General features: G+C 38.4%; 2 protein-coding genes across 2 annotated transcripts; one reads left to right on the top strand and one right to left on the bottom strand.

Annotated features, from left to right (window-relative positions):
* Window positions 1-1,551: 1,551 nt before the first annotated feature.
* On the top strand, window positions 1,552-4,787 carry LOC137955924 (BTB/POZ domain-containing protein At1g03010). The gene is made up of 4 exons (XM_068803151.1): window positions 1,552-1,769; window positions 2,603-2,669; window positions 2,806-4,002; window positions 4,095-4,787. Exons 1-4 carry the CDS (start codon window positions 1,681-1,683, stop codon window positions 4,641-4,643), a joined length of 1,902 nt encoding a protein of 633 aa, XP_068659252.1. The 5' UTR covers window positions 1,552-1,680; the 3' UTR covers window positions 4,644-4,787.
* LOC137955923 (uncharacterized) lies at window positions 4,739-10,385 on the bottom strand. Its single transcript, XM_068803150.1, has 5 exons — window positions 9,626-10,385; window positions 9,265-9,382; window positions 7,825-8,177; window positions 7,623-7,721; window positions 4,739-6,767 (listed from the first exon to the last, which is right to left on the bottom strand). The coding sequence occupies exons 1-5, from the start codon at window positions 10,264-10,266 to the stop codon at window positions 5,261-5,263; spliced, it is 2,718 nt and encodes a 905-aa protein (XP_068659251.1). The 5' UTR covers window positions 10,267-10,385; the 3' UTR covers window positions 4,739-5,260.
* Window positions 10,386-15,417: the final 5,032 nt, after the last annotated feature.

Raw genomic sequence — 15,417 nt, forward strand, 5'->3', positions numbered from 1 at the left:
GGAAACCATTCTGAAGATGCCGTGTCAAGGAGAATCAGTGTGTCCAAAGGATAAGGTAAGGTAAACAAAGCTTTGTTCTTTGTCTGGGCTATTCTTTTTTTTCTTCTTTTCACTTGTTTTTAAATGCATACACAGAGATACATAATGATCCTCAAGTGTAGCTGCAATCATAGTGATCTTATAAATCAAATCCCTAACACTCATCTTAACCCAGTGAGAATTATATAACATGCAGATAATTAAAACACAAAGGCTGGACGACTTTCCCCATTTACAGGAAGGCCAGCCTTTTACTCCTTTTTCCATCACAGAATCTGAAACCAAGCATGAATAAAAATTACGATGGAAAGACAGTTCCAGGCCACCGTAGGTACTTTCTGTGATGGGCAGTGATATAAACCCTTAATGGGTCCATCGAAGACAGAAAGAATAGAGAAAGAAGAGAGAGAGAAAGAGAATGGCATGCAGTTTTCTCCATAATTACAAGCACTTGCTTTTCTCTCCCATCTAATGATTCAAAACCCTATTCACCATGTGAATCCCTTTTTCTTCTTCTGCAGATAGTGCCACTGCAAAGACTGCCTATCATTTGATCATAGCGTTCAGGCTTTGAGATCATGTGAGAGCCTTCCACGATTGGTAACCCCCAACCACCAACACAAATGAAAAGAGGTTCAGATCCTGACAATGTGGACGGAAGCATATGAGGTGTGGCAGCTGGCTGAAGTCGCCCAGTTTTGGTAATCCAGGGTTTGCCAAACTTAGGCATGCACACAGGATTTGACTCGTCAGGACTGTGGCTCGTTGAATCTTCGAGGCACTCACCTGATAAGATATGCACGTTAAAGGGCTCCATTCAAGGGTTTAGGGTGAGAGAGCCTTCACTGTGTCCCTACCCCATCCCCTTCCGCCATTAAAGCTCAGCAACATGTAAGGATTGCATGACAACAGGGAGGGTGAGGGATCCCCTTCTCTTTTCTAGAGCTCGTCCCTACGGGGAGGGCGGGAGGGAATCCCCCCACCCTCTTTCATTAACTTTTTTGAATGACGGGGAGAGATCCATCACCCTCCCGTTATCATGCAACAATGAGAAGGGAGTGAGTTTCTCAGCATCCCGTTGCTGTTGCAGTGGAAAAGGGAAGAGAGGGAACCCCTCTTCTATTTTGTTGTCATACAAGAGAGAATTTTCCTCTGACTAGGTTGGGTCGATTCAATCGATCCAAAAATTTCAATTATCCACAGACAAATAGAATAAGAAAATGCAGTTCATGATCATGCTTCTCACATCTGGGATCTGTCTTTGTATCACGCGGGACTACAAAATTACTACGATAGCAGGAATTTACATAAGCCCAAACGCTTTACAAACTAAGCATAAAGTTTGTGAGACATAAATTTTGTATTCCTGGAGCAGCTTTCGTAAGTCATGATGACAACCCCAAAAAGCACTGCAGCTCTCACGATTCCTGCAACAAAAAACAAATTAAAAGACCTCCACTTTCACCGAAAAGAAGTCTCGGTTGCATTTCCTGACTTTGATTACCATCTGTTACTATTATAATATTCAAAAGCTCTCCCAAACCACCCCTTTAATCCCTGGAGAGCCTTGCTTAACAAATCAGCTTCATCACCTTCTCTCCCGCTCTCCTCAGCGACGTTGAGCGAGAGAGAAAGAGAGAGATGGGGGTGGCGACAATGGCTGAACTGAAACCGAGCGTCTCAGGGAAGAGAGCATTCTGCCCCAGTTCGAGCACCCGGCACGTTGAATGGTATGATAATACATTACTTCTTAGCTGCTTCTTTTCTAATTAAAGCCTGATTCTCAAGAGCGAGGTGGGCTAGTGCTAACGTTTCGGCTCTCTACGTTAAGTGCTGGAAATCTAATTTTCAGAACCATTTCAGTTCTGGAAATCTACAACTGCTTTAGCTTACACTATTTCAGTTGTTTTGTTTCATTTGACACCTGAAACAAATGGTTTGGTTTACTACTTGGAAACCTGTATTTGGAAGATCTTAGTTTGTTTATTTGTTTGTCGGTGTTTGTTTTTTTTTTTTTTTTTTTTTTTTGGAGTGATAGGATGTAAAGTTTGGTATGAAACTCAAATCCAGAAACTGATTTGAGAGCCTCAGTTCTTCTTCTTGAATCCTGAATCTTCACACGAGAAGTATAAAGAAAAGAATCAAATTAAAATAAAAATTGATGTTAAAGCGATGCTACTTGTTTTTCTGATAATTCAAGCGTGGTGATCGAAGTGTCCTGTCACTCCATCTCTGTAAAATCTCCGTCTTACACGTTGCTCAACTGTGCTAATTGGGATGAGATATCCGAACACCCATCTCAAGACTAAGTTCCAAATCTTTGAAGCTATTTTCTTTTTTTGTTGTCCGTATGGCGGTCGGCCAATTGAGGAAAAAAGTGTCGGCTAAATTCAAAATGAACATCTTTCTCTCTCAGCTTTTACTTAGAAAAGCAAAGCATGCTTAAAGGTTAATTAGTATGTCTCGAGCAGGTGACCCTTCTGTTCCTGCCCCACGAAATGGATTCTTCCCGATTCTGCCCATTATTTCTGAATAGTTTCTAAGCAATTTTCTAATGTCGCAGGCCGCTTTCTGATGTTTCCAGTGATCTCGGTGTTGAAATCGGAGGAACCAACTTTTCTCTTCATAAGGTGATTCAAACATTCATTCGATATTTCCCTGTATTTTAGTGTGTCGATTTCAGAAAGTATTTTAGTATAATAGGAAGGGAACCAGGAACAGATCAATATCCAAGGTTTCGACTGATTTCATGTTTGCGTTCTTCAGTTCCCTTTAGTTTCTCGAAGTGGGAAAATCAGGAAATTGTTGCTGGAAGCAAAAGATCCGAAAGTATCGCGGATAATTCTTCATAACGTCCCGGGCGGTTCAGAGGCATTTGAACAGGCTGCAAAGTTCTGTTATGGCGTTAACATTGAGCTCACTCTCTCAAACATTGCAATGCTACGTTGCACAGCTCATTTTTTAGAGATGACTGAAGAGTTTGCAGAAAAGAACTTAGAAATCCGAACGGAGGTATATCTCAAAGAGATGGTTATCCCTAACAGCTCAAACTCAATAACTGTACTGCACAGTTGCCAAACTCTATTACCTGTAGCAGAAGAAATCAATATTATCAGTAGACTTATCAACGGAATCGCCTCCAATGCATGCAAGGAGCAGCTCACTTCTGGGTTGTCAAAACTTGAACAGAACTTACCCGTGAGGGCAGTTAGCGTGGAGCCGGAAACTCCAGCGGATTGGTGGGGGAAGAGTCTCACAGTACTTAATCTGGATTTCTTCCAGCGTGTTTTATCTGCTGTGAAGTCGAAGGGTCTAAAACAGGATATGATCAGCAAGATCTTGATCAACTACGCTCATAACTCTCTCCAAGGTCTAGTTGTTAGAGACGCTCAGTCGCTTAAAGGAAGCTTGTCTGACATGGAATTACAGAAAAAACAGAGAATGATCGTTGAGGCTATAGTTGGGTTGTTACCAACTCAGTCAAGAAAAAGCCCAGTTCCTATGGCTTTTCTTTCAGGTTTGTTGAAAACTGCAACCATGGCTTCTGCATCCGCTGCTTGTAGGTCAGATTTGGAGAGACGAATCGGGCTTCAACTGGATCAGGCGATTCTTGAAGATATACTGATTCCTGCGAACCCACAAGGCAACAACCACCACCAACTCTATGATACTGATTCGATACAGAGGATTTTCTCTATTTTTTTAAATTTGGACGAGGAAGAAGACGGTGGTGCCCACCACTTGAGAGACGAGAACGAAATGGGTTACGAGTTTGACAGCCCAGGATCCCCTAAACAGAGTTCAATTCTAAAAGTATCAAAGATTTTGGACACTTATTTGGCAGAAATCGCGCTTGATTCGAATTTGACACCAGCCAAGTTCATTGCTTTGACTGAGTTACTCCCAGACCACGCTCGAGTGGTCAATGACGGATTATACAGAGCCGTGGACATCTTCCTCAAGGTCTGTCCAGTTCATACTCTCTCCGAAAACTTTCTTCTCTGTTGAAATAAATGACCTTTAAGAGCTGATGTCCGCTACTTTTCGTTTACCAGGTTCATCCCAACATCAAGGACTCAGAGAGATACCGCCTCTGCAAAACCATAGACTGCCAGAAGATGTCTCAAGAAGCCTGCAGCCATGCAGCTCAGAACGAGCGTTTACCAGTCCAATTGGCAGTTCAAGTCCTGTACTTCGAGCAAATTAGGCTCCGAAACGCCATGAATGGTGGTGCCCATCCTCACTTCTTTTTTGGATCAACCAACGGAATGCATTACCCTCAACGTTCGGGAAGTGGAGCAGGAAGCGGGGCCATTTCTCCAAGAGACAACTATGCTTCAGTGAGAAGAGAAAATAGAGAGCTGAAGCTGGAAGTCGCAAGAATGAGGATGAGACTAACTGATTTGGAGAAAGACCATGTTTCCATGAAACAAGAGCTGGTGGTTCGATCAAATCCAGCAAACAAGATACTAAGATCTTTCACAAAGAAGTTAAGCAAACTCAATTCCCTTTTCCGTCTAAGAGATGGAATATCGATCAATTCCAAGTCCAATTCCGAAGCTCGGTTTCTTTTTCAGAAGCGGAGGCGTCATTCTGTATCCTGACTACATGAGTCGTGTGTGTATGGTGGTGTGTATAAATAGAGTGTATAAATTGTGTGACTCTGTTGAATCATAGATACTCCTGAAACCACATTTCTTTTTGTTGGGATTTCTATAACAGCTATTTGTATTTAAGACAAAAGGAAGACAAACAAACTCAGAGGAAGGGTGCAGTAGATTCCGAACGCCAAGAAAAACAAAGAATAATCATGCACGAACCTCACAAAATCATTCAGGAAAACAAATTGCAAATTTTTTGAAGCGAAAAAGGAGAAAAGAAAAGTAAGCAATTCTGAACTATTTCCATATTCTGCCCTTGCACACCTTTATCAAACAATGAATAAAGTTACAACAGAATAATTCTAACTCCCAACAGGATGTGAATTTGCTTTTTGCCTTGAGACTTCCATCACGGTTCATGGCTTCAACTTTCTCCCAGTTGTAATACGTGCTCTACCAGTTACTGGGTTTTCATCAACCTCTCCAAAATGGTAAGCTCGTGTAAACGGATCTTGAAGTCAATTGTTTAGCAAGTCTACATGTCTTCAATTTTGCATCTTGTGCTTTTCATAGTTAGATTCCCCACTCCAAAACCTGCATAATTTCCAGTATGGCCCTCCTCATCTTTCAATTACTCTCCTTTGTGGTCTATCATGGACAAAGGCATTTCGCCTACCCAATCTATCTCCAAACTCATCAGACCTTCCACGTCCCCTATTTCCATAAGCTCCCCCTTGGCCAGACCTATTATAACCTGAAGATCTACCTCCATTGCCGGTCATCTTCTGCTCATTATACCTACCCCCAAATTCATCAGACCTTCCACGTCCTCTATTTCCATATCCTCCTCCTTGGCCAGACCTATTATAACCTGAAGATCTACCTCCATTGCCAGTCATCTTCTGCTCATTATACCTACCCCCAAATTCATCAGACCTTCCACGTCCCCTATTTCCATATCCTCCTCCTTGGCCAGGCCTATAAGAATCTGAAGAGCCGCCCTTCATCCTCTGCTCATTATACCTACCCCCATGAGCCACTCTATTATTCTGGTCATTGTGGTCACCATGCAGAGATCCACCTCGATTATGCTTAGGATAAGTGTCTCTTGTCTTACCCCTCATGCCATTTGACCTTAAATGGACATCTCTTCCAGAGTTGGACCAATCACGACTACCTGTAGTAGAACAAGCTTTATTTCTTGACCTTGTCTTATGAAACTGAGAACCATCATCATCTTCAGATTCTGATCCAAAGGAAAGTCCATCTTCAGAATCAGAATGCCCCCCTCTTGGACCCTTCCTAGAAAGATTTTTCCTTCCCTCATTCCATTTATGTGTGTATCTCTCACCAATGTCATTATCAGAATCTGAATTTGGTGCATATTCATCATCTGAAACAAAAGAGCGGCTATAAGGACCTTGTCCCCTGGTACTGCTCTTTTGTCTGGAATTTGCAGTAGTAGTAGATCTTCGATAGGAATGACTAGGCATCTCTTCATTAGAACCAAAATCCAAATCATCATCATCATCATCATCATCAGAGGCAGAGAGGCCCCTCTTTCTCATTGGCCGATGACTGTGAATGTTCACACTTGAATCATCAGAATCTTCAGAACCAGATGGTTCTTCATAGTCCGATAAAGTCCTTGAAGAAGCTTTTGGTTTTGAATAGATGTCATTTGATGTGTCAATCTCATAACTATTTACATCATCTTCTTCATCATCATCGAAATCATCAAATCCCTTTCTAGTAGAAGATTCACTCAATTGACCATGTTCTGCACATCTAGACCTGTCACTAAAGGTTTGCCTTTGCATTCTTCTGGGCTCAAAAGACTGACCTTCAAACCCGCCACTACCTGCCTGATCATCTAAAAGAGGTTCATGGGCCATTTTAGGAGGATCAGCAAACTCAAAAGCAGCAACCTCAGCACCATCGGATTCATCATCATCAAAATCAAAATTATACGAGTCAATAACTCCTGGAATGCGGGATGCATCACCCCTTCTCATCCTAGAAACATTTGGTGTTTCCTGAGTCCGATTTTCAAAATAGTCATCCGGGGGGCGCTTGTGTTCACAATGGAAGCACACAACATTGCGCCTATAATTCAAGAAGTTGCACCTGCAAGATAATCAAACTTCTAAATAAACAATAGTCAAAAGGAAGATGAGTAAAAATGGGGAAAAGCCAATCAGTTAGCAAATAAAATAAACATCATAGGAAGATCTTACTAACAAACCCCGCCAAACAAGCAGCAGCGGTGCAAGGAACACATTCAAGTGTAACACATAGGGGGGCTGTGACGAAAGCCAAGGCTATTACTTGGGCCCATCTGTTAGTCACAAGCATTATATCATACAAAATTGCTTACCGCAGTTCTTGTCTATGTCAAATCTCTACTCTAGTTTGCAAGCAATTGAACAAGTTGAGCCAATTCAGGAACCATTTGTAGTAAGTGCAAGAATTTTAACAGTATACCTCTAGTACCATATTATATTAGCCTTGATGTAATTACAAACAAACAACTAAAATTGAGAAAGACAGAACATTTTATAAAGATTCAAAGAAGTTCATAAAAGCTCCTTCAAATGTTCTCAAATGCCTATGAAACAATCTCTCTAGATTCTTGAAATAATTCTCATCAACACTGAGGAACTTGCAAAGCCTAGCAACTCCAAGCTTATGCACAAATTCATAGTAAATATTGTATAATATAATATTGGGTGGTTTTATCGTCTTTTCTGTAATAAATTTCTTTTATCTTACACAAGTTGATTTTGCTTCCAAGTTTCAGCATACCAATTTTCTTCTAAGACACGTACCAAAGATTTAGTTAGCTACGTTAGTTGGCACAGTTATGTCACCATTAAAATACCAGATGGTCTTGAAATCTAGACCACTTATCTGGTGTTCCATCATCATCCATAACCATATAGTCAATTAAAAACTTTCATGTATAGAAGCAATAGAACATACTCAGGACACTCCCATTCCCCAGGCAGCAGCTGTCTCTTTGGGCGTTTGGCATCACATTGCAGGCAAATAGTGTTCTTTGCAAAATTCATAAAATCACACCTAAAAAATCCAGAAAACCAAAAACATAAATATATCAACCAAATAAAAAAGCAAAACTACTTTTATGTTAAAAATAGTAAAATAACAAGAAACACTCTTATACTTTGGACAGAGCCAGTCTCCTTTCTTCATTTCAATGTCATCACGTCCTACTCGCTTTTTTGGTGGTGGAGGCGGTTGCTTTACTTTTGGAGGAGGCCTCTTTATTTCAGGTGGAGGGAGGTTTGGATCTATTGGAACTGAACTCAGTTTTACAATTTCATGAAGCAATTTTCTAGTTACTGTTTTTACAGACCTCATTTTCATTAGAGACTTATTTTCAACGGATCCATTAATTGGATCAAAGCCATATAGTAGTAGGACTCTAATGACATCAAGAGTCCGTGCCTCATCCTCTTTCCGGGTGAGTAAAAATGCTTTGTTACAGGTGCTTCTGAGATTGCAAGAACTACAAACCTGATGACAAAGCCACATACCATCAGTAAACACACACTGGTATCTGAATAACAAAGTTATAGAAGAGGCGGACCAGATGCACCACTAAAAGTTTCCTTATGATAACAAACAGAAGTCTGAATAAATCTGTTGAACAAAAAACAGCTAGCAAAAGCACAACAAAAAAATCAGAGGTTATTCCTTCATAGAAGACTGATGTGCCCTGATTCCAGTGACAAGATCAGAAGCTCAAGTGGATTGGGGCACAGTGCATGTGTAACCAACTTTCAAAAAAAAAAAAAAAAATCAGAAGATCAAGCTGCATTAATACAAGGGATAAAAGAACTACCCAGCAATCTGAAGAATCAAAATATGGCAAGCAGATCAATCTACGTGGCAGGGCCCCTAGAATGAATAGATCAAAGAAAAAAGCTCAGCTACCCGAATAACCTACTTGGCCTAAGAAATCACTCCAATGCACTTTCATTGCAACCACAATAAAGTAATACCAGGATGGGCCAGAAAGATGAGAAGATGCAGCAGCCCCAAATGGCAATCATGGTTGAAGCTAGTTTCTGAGCAATAAGAGATTCAATGATATCTATTTAATAAAAAGCTGGAACGTCTGTAGGATGTTGCAAGTATCTTCGATTGACTTTCAACAAGACCATAACCACTGAAGCTTGAATAAGTCGCATCATATAGCATGTTATAATTTCCAGACAACTTTCTGAACAAAATGCTTCACGTTGATTTATTTTTAATAATATTCATGAAAAATGTAGTATTTTATATAGATTTTTAAGTTAATTGATGTCTTTAAAAGTTGTTGCAAAGGTTGCATGGGGAAAAATATATCAATTTTATTCCAGAAGAATAAGAATGTTGAGACAACAGTACAAAGGCACATATAAAGACGGAAAGGTAGATGTGGTAGAAGAGCTGTAGATAAAGGGACCTCCAAAAATCTTCTTAACCATTGAAAACTGAAAGTTCATCTAAAAACAGAGGCCACAATTCTAAACGGCATAATTGTTTTCTAAACTATCCACAACAGAGTCAAGAACTGTCAGTACGGAGAAATGCGAAGTTTAACTTGCATACTTACATCTCCTTCATCAAGATGGGCGTGCTTCCTCAACACCTTGGAAGAAAAGACCACCCTTGAGTCTGTCGAAGGGCATCCATTGCCTACAAGAATTTGAATATCCTTCCTCGACAAAGACCTGAAGTAAGTCAATATATCAGAGCAGAAGAAGGCCCATATCATAAAATTTACGGAAGCAAAAAGAATATATCTAAAAGAGAAACCGAGCAGTTAGACAGCATTCAACGGAGAGAGAGAGAGAGAGAGAGAGAGAGAGAGAGAGTAATGAAGACGTAGAAGAATGCCACAGGCAATCCGTTACATCTTTGTTTATCCAACACATTACCAATCAAGAAGAATTACAACTGAAGAAAAATAGAACCTCAATAAATCAAATCGGTCGCGGCCGAAATTGAGACAGGCAGTACGAACAGTAGTCCAATCACGAGTGAAGTCGAACCCTTCTTCGGCCAATCCCAACACTTCATCGCAACCCAGTTCCCGAATAATCTGATCCTCATCTTTCCTTCGGTGATCGAAATAATTTTGTCTTACGAGTTGCTCCATAAATTCAACCCACTCGGGCCAAGGGTGAACCAATTCAATCTCCTTCTTCGCAAACAAATTCTCTCTCTTGCCTGTTTCTTCCAAATTTGCGCTGACGGGTACAGACGAACTAGTATCTGAAATGGGCTCATCATTCTTCTGCTTTTTCTCCCTCCACGCTCGAATTCGCTGCAAAGTCTCGTCTTTTTCCTTTTTTTCTGTCTCCATAGCATCGATTTGGTCGAAGACAAAGCTCATACGGGCAGAAAGGCTACTTTTCACATCTAGGTGGGGCTTTTCCCCTTCAGGCTGCAGGGCAGGAGATGCAGCTGTCGAGAAGGGATTGTTTCTAAACGAGCTGTCATGGAAAAAGCATAACGGCCTTGCTTCGAGGACTAAAAAGTTCATGCGAGAACTGTAAACAGACTTTCGACGAATAGAACAACGGAGGAAGTGAGAAAATGGAGAGGGAGCCATGAAAGCCTGTTCTTCTCTTTCTGAACCTAAACCTCTGCAAAACCCTCGGCCCTTTCCATGTCCACGCGATTAGTGAGATCCTGATCAGTACAAAGCGAGAACTCGGGTGTTCCGGCCGGTAATTGATATTTAAAAAGAAAAGAATGGTCCAAGGTCACCCCTGTTCTCTCTTCAAAAGACTATACGAGGAAGGGAAGTATTCTACCGCACGAAGAAGAAGTGAGGCCTGACCTGATGCAAAACATTATTTCTATAGAATCTCCATTTTTGTGTTTAACCCTAAAGATTCATCTAAACTCAACAATGTTCGTATTAGAGGATAGCTGTTACATGGGCGCACAGCCCAGTCCAAGTACTCTCGCGGCTATGCCCGCAAGCCTAGGATTTTTTAGGGATTTTAGGTATTTAGGATAATGATTTATTTGAATTTTAATAAATTTGATATTTGACTTGCTTAGGTGACAATTTCTCATTGGTTAGAATTTGAAAATGGGGGTTTATCCCTCTTTGGCCTATAAATATGGCATTATAAATTTCTTGAAAACACCTTCAACTTTGTGCCTAGAATTCCCCATTACTGTGAAAAGACTCATTTCTCTTTATTTTGGCAATGTTTCTTCTTAAAAGAGAGGCTAACTAGCTTATTTTTCACCCAAAGTAAATTAGGCCGCACAGTGAGGGACTTCGGCTATGGGTTCCTCAGAATTGACGTTGGAAATTGCTCCAAACAAAGGTCTAAAACTGAATCTCATTTAACTTCATTCGAATCTAGGTTCGAGAAGGTGGAGTGTTAATGCTCAAGTTGGGAAAAAAAATTCAAAAAGTGGTGGATAGTCGTTGTAGTTCTAAAGGCGGATAGTTGCAACGATCTCGACGAAATGCCAATAGAGTTAAAAGAGATGCGAACCAGAATGATGATTCTTGAGCGAGCTGTTTTGAATGGGGAAAAGGTTCCTATGCACATGAAGATCAAGGTTCTTGAGCCTAAATCATACGGGACGTATGAGATCCGAAGGTGATTGAGAACTTCTTATGGCAAGTCAAGCAGGAATTTAAAGCTTCAAATCTCATAGATGAGGAAGCAAAGGCTAGTATTGCATCTATGTTTCTCATTGATGATGTTATTTTGTGGTGGAGAAGAAGGCTTAGTGATACCGAGAATGGCGGTTGACAATTGGGAGAATTTTAAGCGTGAATTGAAGCGTCATTTCTTTCCCAAACATGCCGATTACCTAGCTCGAAATGAATTATGCGCATTGAAGCAAAAAGGGATGATTCAAGAGTATATTCAGTCATTTACTTCTTTAATGTTAAGCATTTCTAACATGCCCTATGAGGATCAGTTTTTTTTTTTTTTCCTGTAGGACTTCATCTTTGGGCTAAACAAAAGTTTATGCATCGAGAGGTGAAGACATTTGCAACTGTTTTAGCCATTGAAGAGAAGTTAATGAATTTTGAAAGAAAATCCGATGATAATGTCACATCTATGGATAGAAATGAAAACAATGAGAGCCATAAGAAGCCTTCTTAGAGACGAACTTCCAAAAAAGACGAAGGGCACCGTAAAAATAGAGAAAAGAAGAAGAACTATAAAGAAAAAGGTAATCCTAAAAATCGAAAGATTACTTGTTTTCTTGGTGAATGATTGTCCAAGTAAAAAGAAGTTACTAAATGCTATGTGATGATCAACATGTTGAAAAACGTCGAGTTGGTTGATTGATGTTGCGCAACTCAATCCAAGTAATGGTTGAAAAATCATAAGACTAAAACTAGTTTTTCTTGATGCGTTGTTAAATGATGGCAAGGTGAAAACTCTCGTTGATTCAGGAGCAACCCACAACTTCATCTCAAAAGAGGAAGCAAAACGATTACGCTTAAGGTGGGAAGGGACGGATAGTCGAATAAAGGTTGTCAATTTTGAAGCCAAAGCCATGCTTGAGGTGGCCAAGCATGTTCATGTCGTTGTTGGGAAGTAGGTTGGCTTTTTGAATTTTTGTTGTACCTCATTTGGATGATTTTTAATGTAATTTTGGGGTGGATTTCCTTTATAAAAGCAAGGTCTTTGTAATACCCCATATGGGAATGTTTGGGATTACCAACGAAAAAGAACCCTGTGTAATTTCCGGTGTAAGAGATCATGTAAAGTGGAAAGGGGTCATGCTTTCAGCCCTCCAACTTAAGAGGGGTCTTAAGCATGAAGAGTCCAATCTTCTTGTTTCTTTGGCAGGTGATGAACAATGGATTGAAGGTCTATCCATATTGATTGAAGAGAAGGAAGTCCTAAAGAAGGATTTCATGTCAAAAGATTTTCCAAAGGGTTTGCCTCCATGGAGGGAGGTTGCAAACATAATCGGGAGCAATCAAAGTGTCAAAACATCAACTTTGGCATAAATCCGCTTTGACCCAAGGTGCATCAGAAGCAACTCGAGGAGGAGCCAATGGACTAATTTTTCGATTTTGGCACTTTCGCTTTTGTGCAAAACGAGTATGCAACGGAGGAAGCGTTTACGACGGCACATCAGACTTTGTGTCACTTGACACATTTTCAAGCAAGTTTGGGATGAGCCCAATTGACTTGCATTTTGCCAAATTATCGAAGGACTGCATCGATATGGTAAGTATTTCTTCTCAGTCATCAAGGAAAGCAATAGGACAAGGACGCCTACATTATTGTGGCGAGAGAATGTTAAGCGGGCTCGCACGGCCAAGAGCTCAAATATATCTTTTTTTATATCCCAATTCTTCTTTGTATCTTTCTTTAGTTGATAATAAACATAACCACCTTAGAGGACCCATACTCAACGTCAATTATATCAAGTTGGTGTTTTTCATTTGTATCAACCACACGGTCTTTGCCTCCAATACTAAAATCTCCACATGGATTTCCTCCTAAGTTGGAGTTATTAGCCAAACTTTATATTGTGGTTTTCTTCTTCATTATCTTCATCATCTGTGTCAAATTACAAGTGAAGCCCAACAAAATTTATCATCATCATCCAAAAGTAGCTTTTGAACTTCAACAATCCGAGGAGCCAATAGGTTATCTTCTATAATAATGTAATCTGAGTTTATCAAATCCAAACTACCATCATTTCTATCATCCATCATACGAAAATAACTTTTGAACTTCAACGGACAAAAGAGCCAATAAGTCATCTTCTATAACAATGTAATCCAAGTTCATTGAATTTCAATCGTCATCATTATTATTTCTACCATATCTTGTTTTTGTGCCTTTCTTGTCTTAAATTTCATGTTATAATAAATATAGTCAATATGCACAAGTTTGACCCAAAGTTCTTCTTGTTATCCGTTGTAGGTTTTGGAATGTCATTCCCAAAATGCATTCACCAAATTAGTTGTAAAAAATGTATGTATAAATATTTAGATATTCATAAAAAAAATTATTAATTTATTAACATAAACTTTACGTAATTAACTGGTATTCAAGCATCGCTTCAATATCAAAGGTGACAATATCAAAATCATTTTCTCGACCTTTTTCCAAAACTCATCGTCAAATATTGGATATTCAACTTCTTTTTCTTCTTCTTTATGACCTTGTTTCCAAATCCATTATAGATTGACTCCCAATTCTTTTATGCAAATAGTAGTTTTAAATCAAACTTGTATAGAAGATATAAAAATAAAGTTTTCTTAAAATAAATTATTTGAATATTAATTAAGCTATTTACAAATTATAGCAGATGCATACCTTTGATATGCAAGACTCTTATGTGAGATGAATGAGTGACAAACCAAGTAATGCCAAGACAAGTTATTTTTTTCCCACTTGTATATTCTGACATCTTATCTAATAATCGTCCATAATTATAAACAAAAGTCATAATCCAATCATAAAAGAATGTGCTAAATATGCACATAAATATTTTCTATTAGATTAGTATTATTTTTATTATTAATAATTATTATATTTGTCACTTATTTATTTATATTAATTTATTTTTAAATTAAAATATGATTAATAATTGTAATTTAATATTTTAATTGGTATTTATTGATTATTTCCCTTTTATTATTATGTTATATGTATAAAAATTCACATTATGTTGTTAATTATTTAACAAGTATATTAATTATATGTTCATAATTAAAAATATAATAAAAATAGACAAGTCATTTAGTTAGGTTTAATTATTTTAATTTCTAATATATGAACTAAATTGATATTATTCAGTTATAATTAAAACATACTAGTAAATGTATTAAAATTAAAATTTAAAAGGAATGAATAAATATAAAATAAGTAATAATAAGTTGTTCTTCTCAAATGGAGCCACTATCAATCAGTATCTAACAAAATCTATCGTTTTCTTCTATAGAATATCATTACTTATCCATCTTGGATTGAAGGTCTATCCATATCATTTCACATCAATTTCAGATCAATTTTTCATCTAATTGTGTTTCTAGATGCAAATGGACCATGCTTCATTAGTGTTAGAACCCAGACTCAACAGCCTTAACCCCTCGTCTCAAGGCATACTTATCCTTTGAGACTTGAGAGTAGGTTACAAATAATTGAAGACATAAGCCAGTGAAAAACTAATAAATGTTAAATTATTCTTACCCCCCTGATTTAAGATATTAAATACCTCCACCTCTTGAAAAATGTTAAATTATTCTCACTTCCATGCTTTAAATATTTTTGTTCTCTTAACCTATACACAGCTAACAAAGGTAAATATTTATTTTTTTTTAAAAATTATTAGAGAGGTCTTTAGAAGAAGGATCCACACCTCTTTTCCTCCCCCCTCATTGAAGGGAAGGGGAAGGGAAGGTGACACTCCTCCCTCCCTATGAGAGCAGCTCCTTTTGTGCACTTACTCAAGGGAGTGAGAGAAGAGCAACCTGATGTAAGAGGGGAAGAACATGTGAAAATGATGAAAATATATTTTGCCAAAATAAGAAGGTCAAATTTTATTTTAAATAAAAATAGTAAAAATAAATTATTATTTTTTTAAAATGTGAATGAACATGTCCCTATTTGGGAACAAAAGGAAACCAAACCTTTTTTTAAAAAAAGTTTAATAAAAATGAGTAAAAAATATTGAGACAAATAGACTATGTCTAGTCATTTGCTGAGATCGAGGCAGTGAATGCTTCGCCAAGAGCTATAGAGAGTGACAT

The sequence above is a fragment of the Aristolochia californica genome, unplaced genomic scaffold (assembly GCF_029961685.1).
Source record: "Aristolochia californica isolate CCGP_79_NKW_82.1479 unplaced genomic scaffold, dmAriCali1.0.hap1 SCAF_2, whole genome shotgun sequence".
In the NCBI taxonomy this organism is placed as follows: Eukaryota; Viridiplantae; Streptophyta; class Magnoliopsida; order Piperales; family Aristolochiaceae; genus Aristolochia; species Aristolochia californica.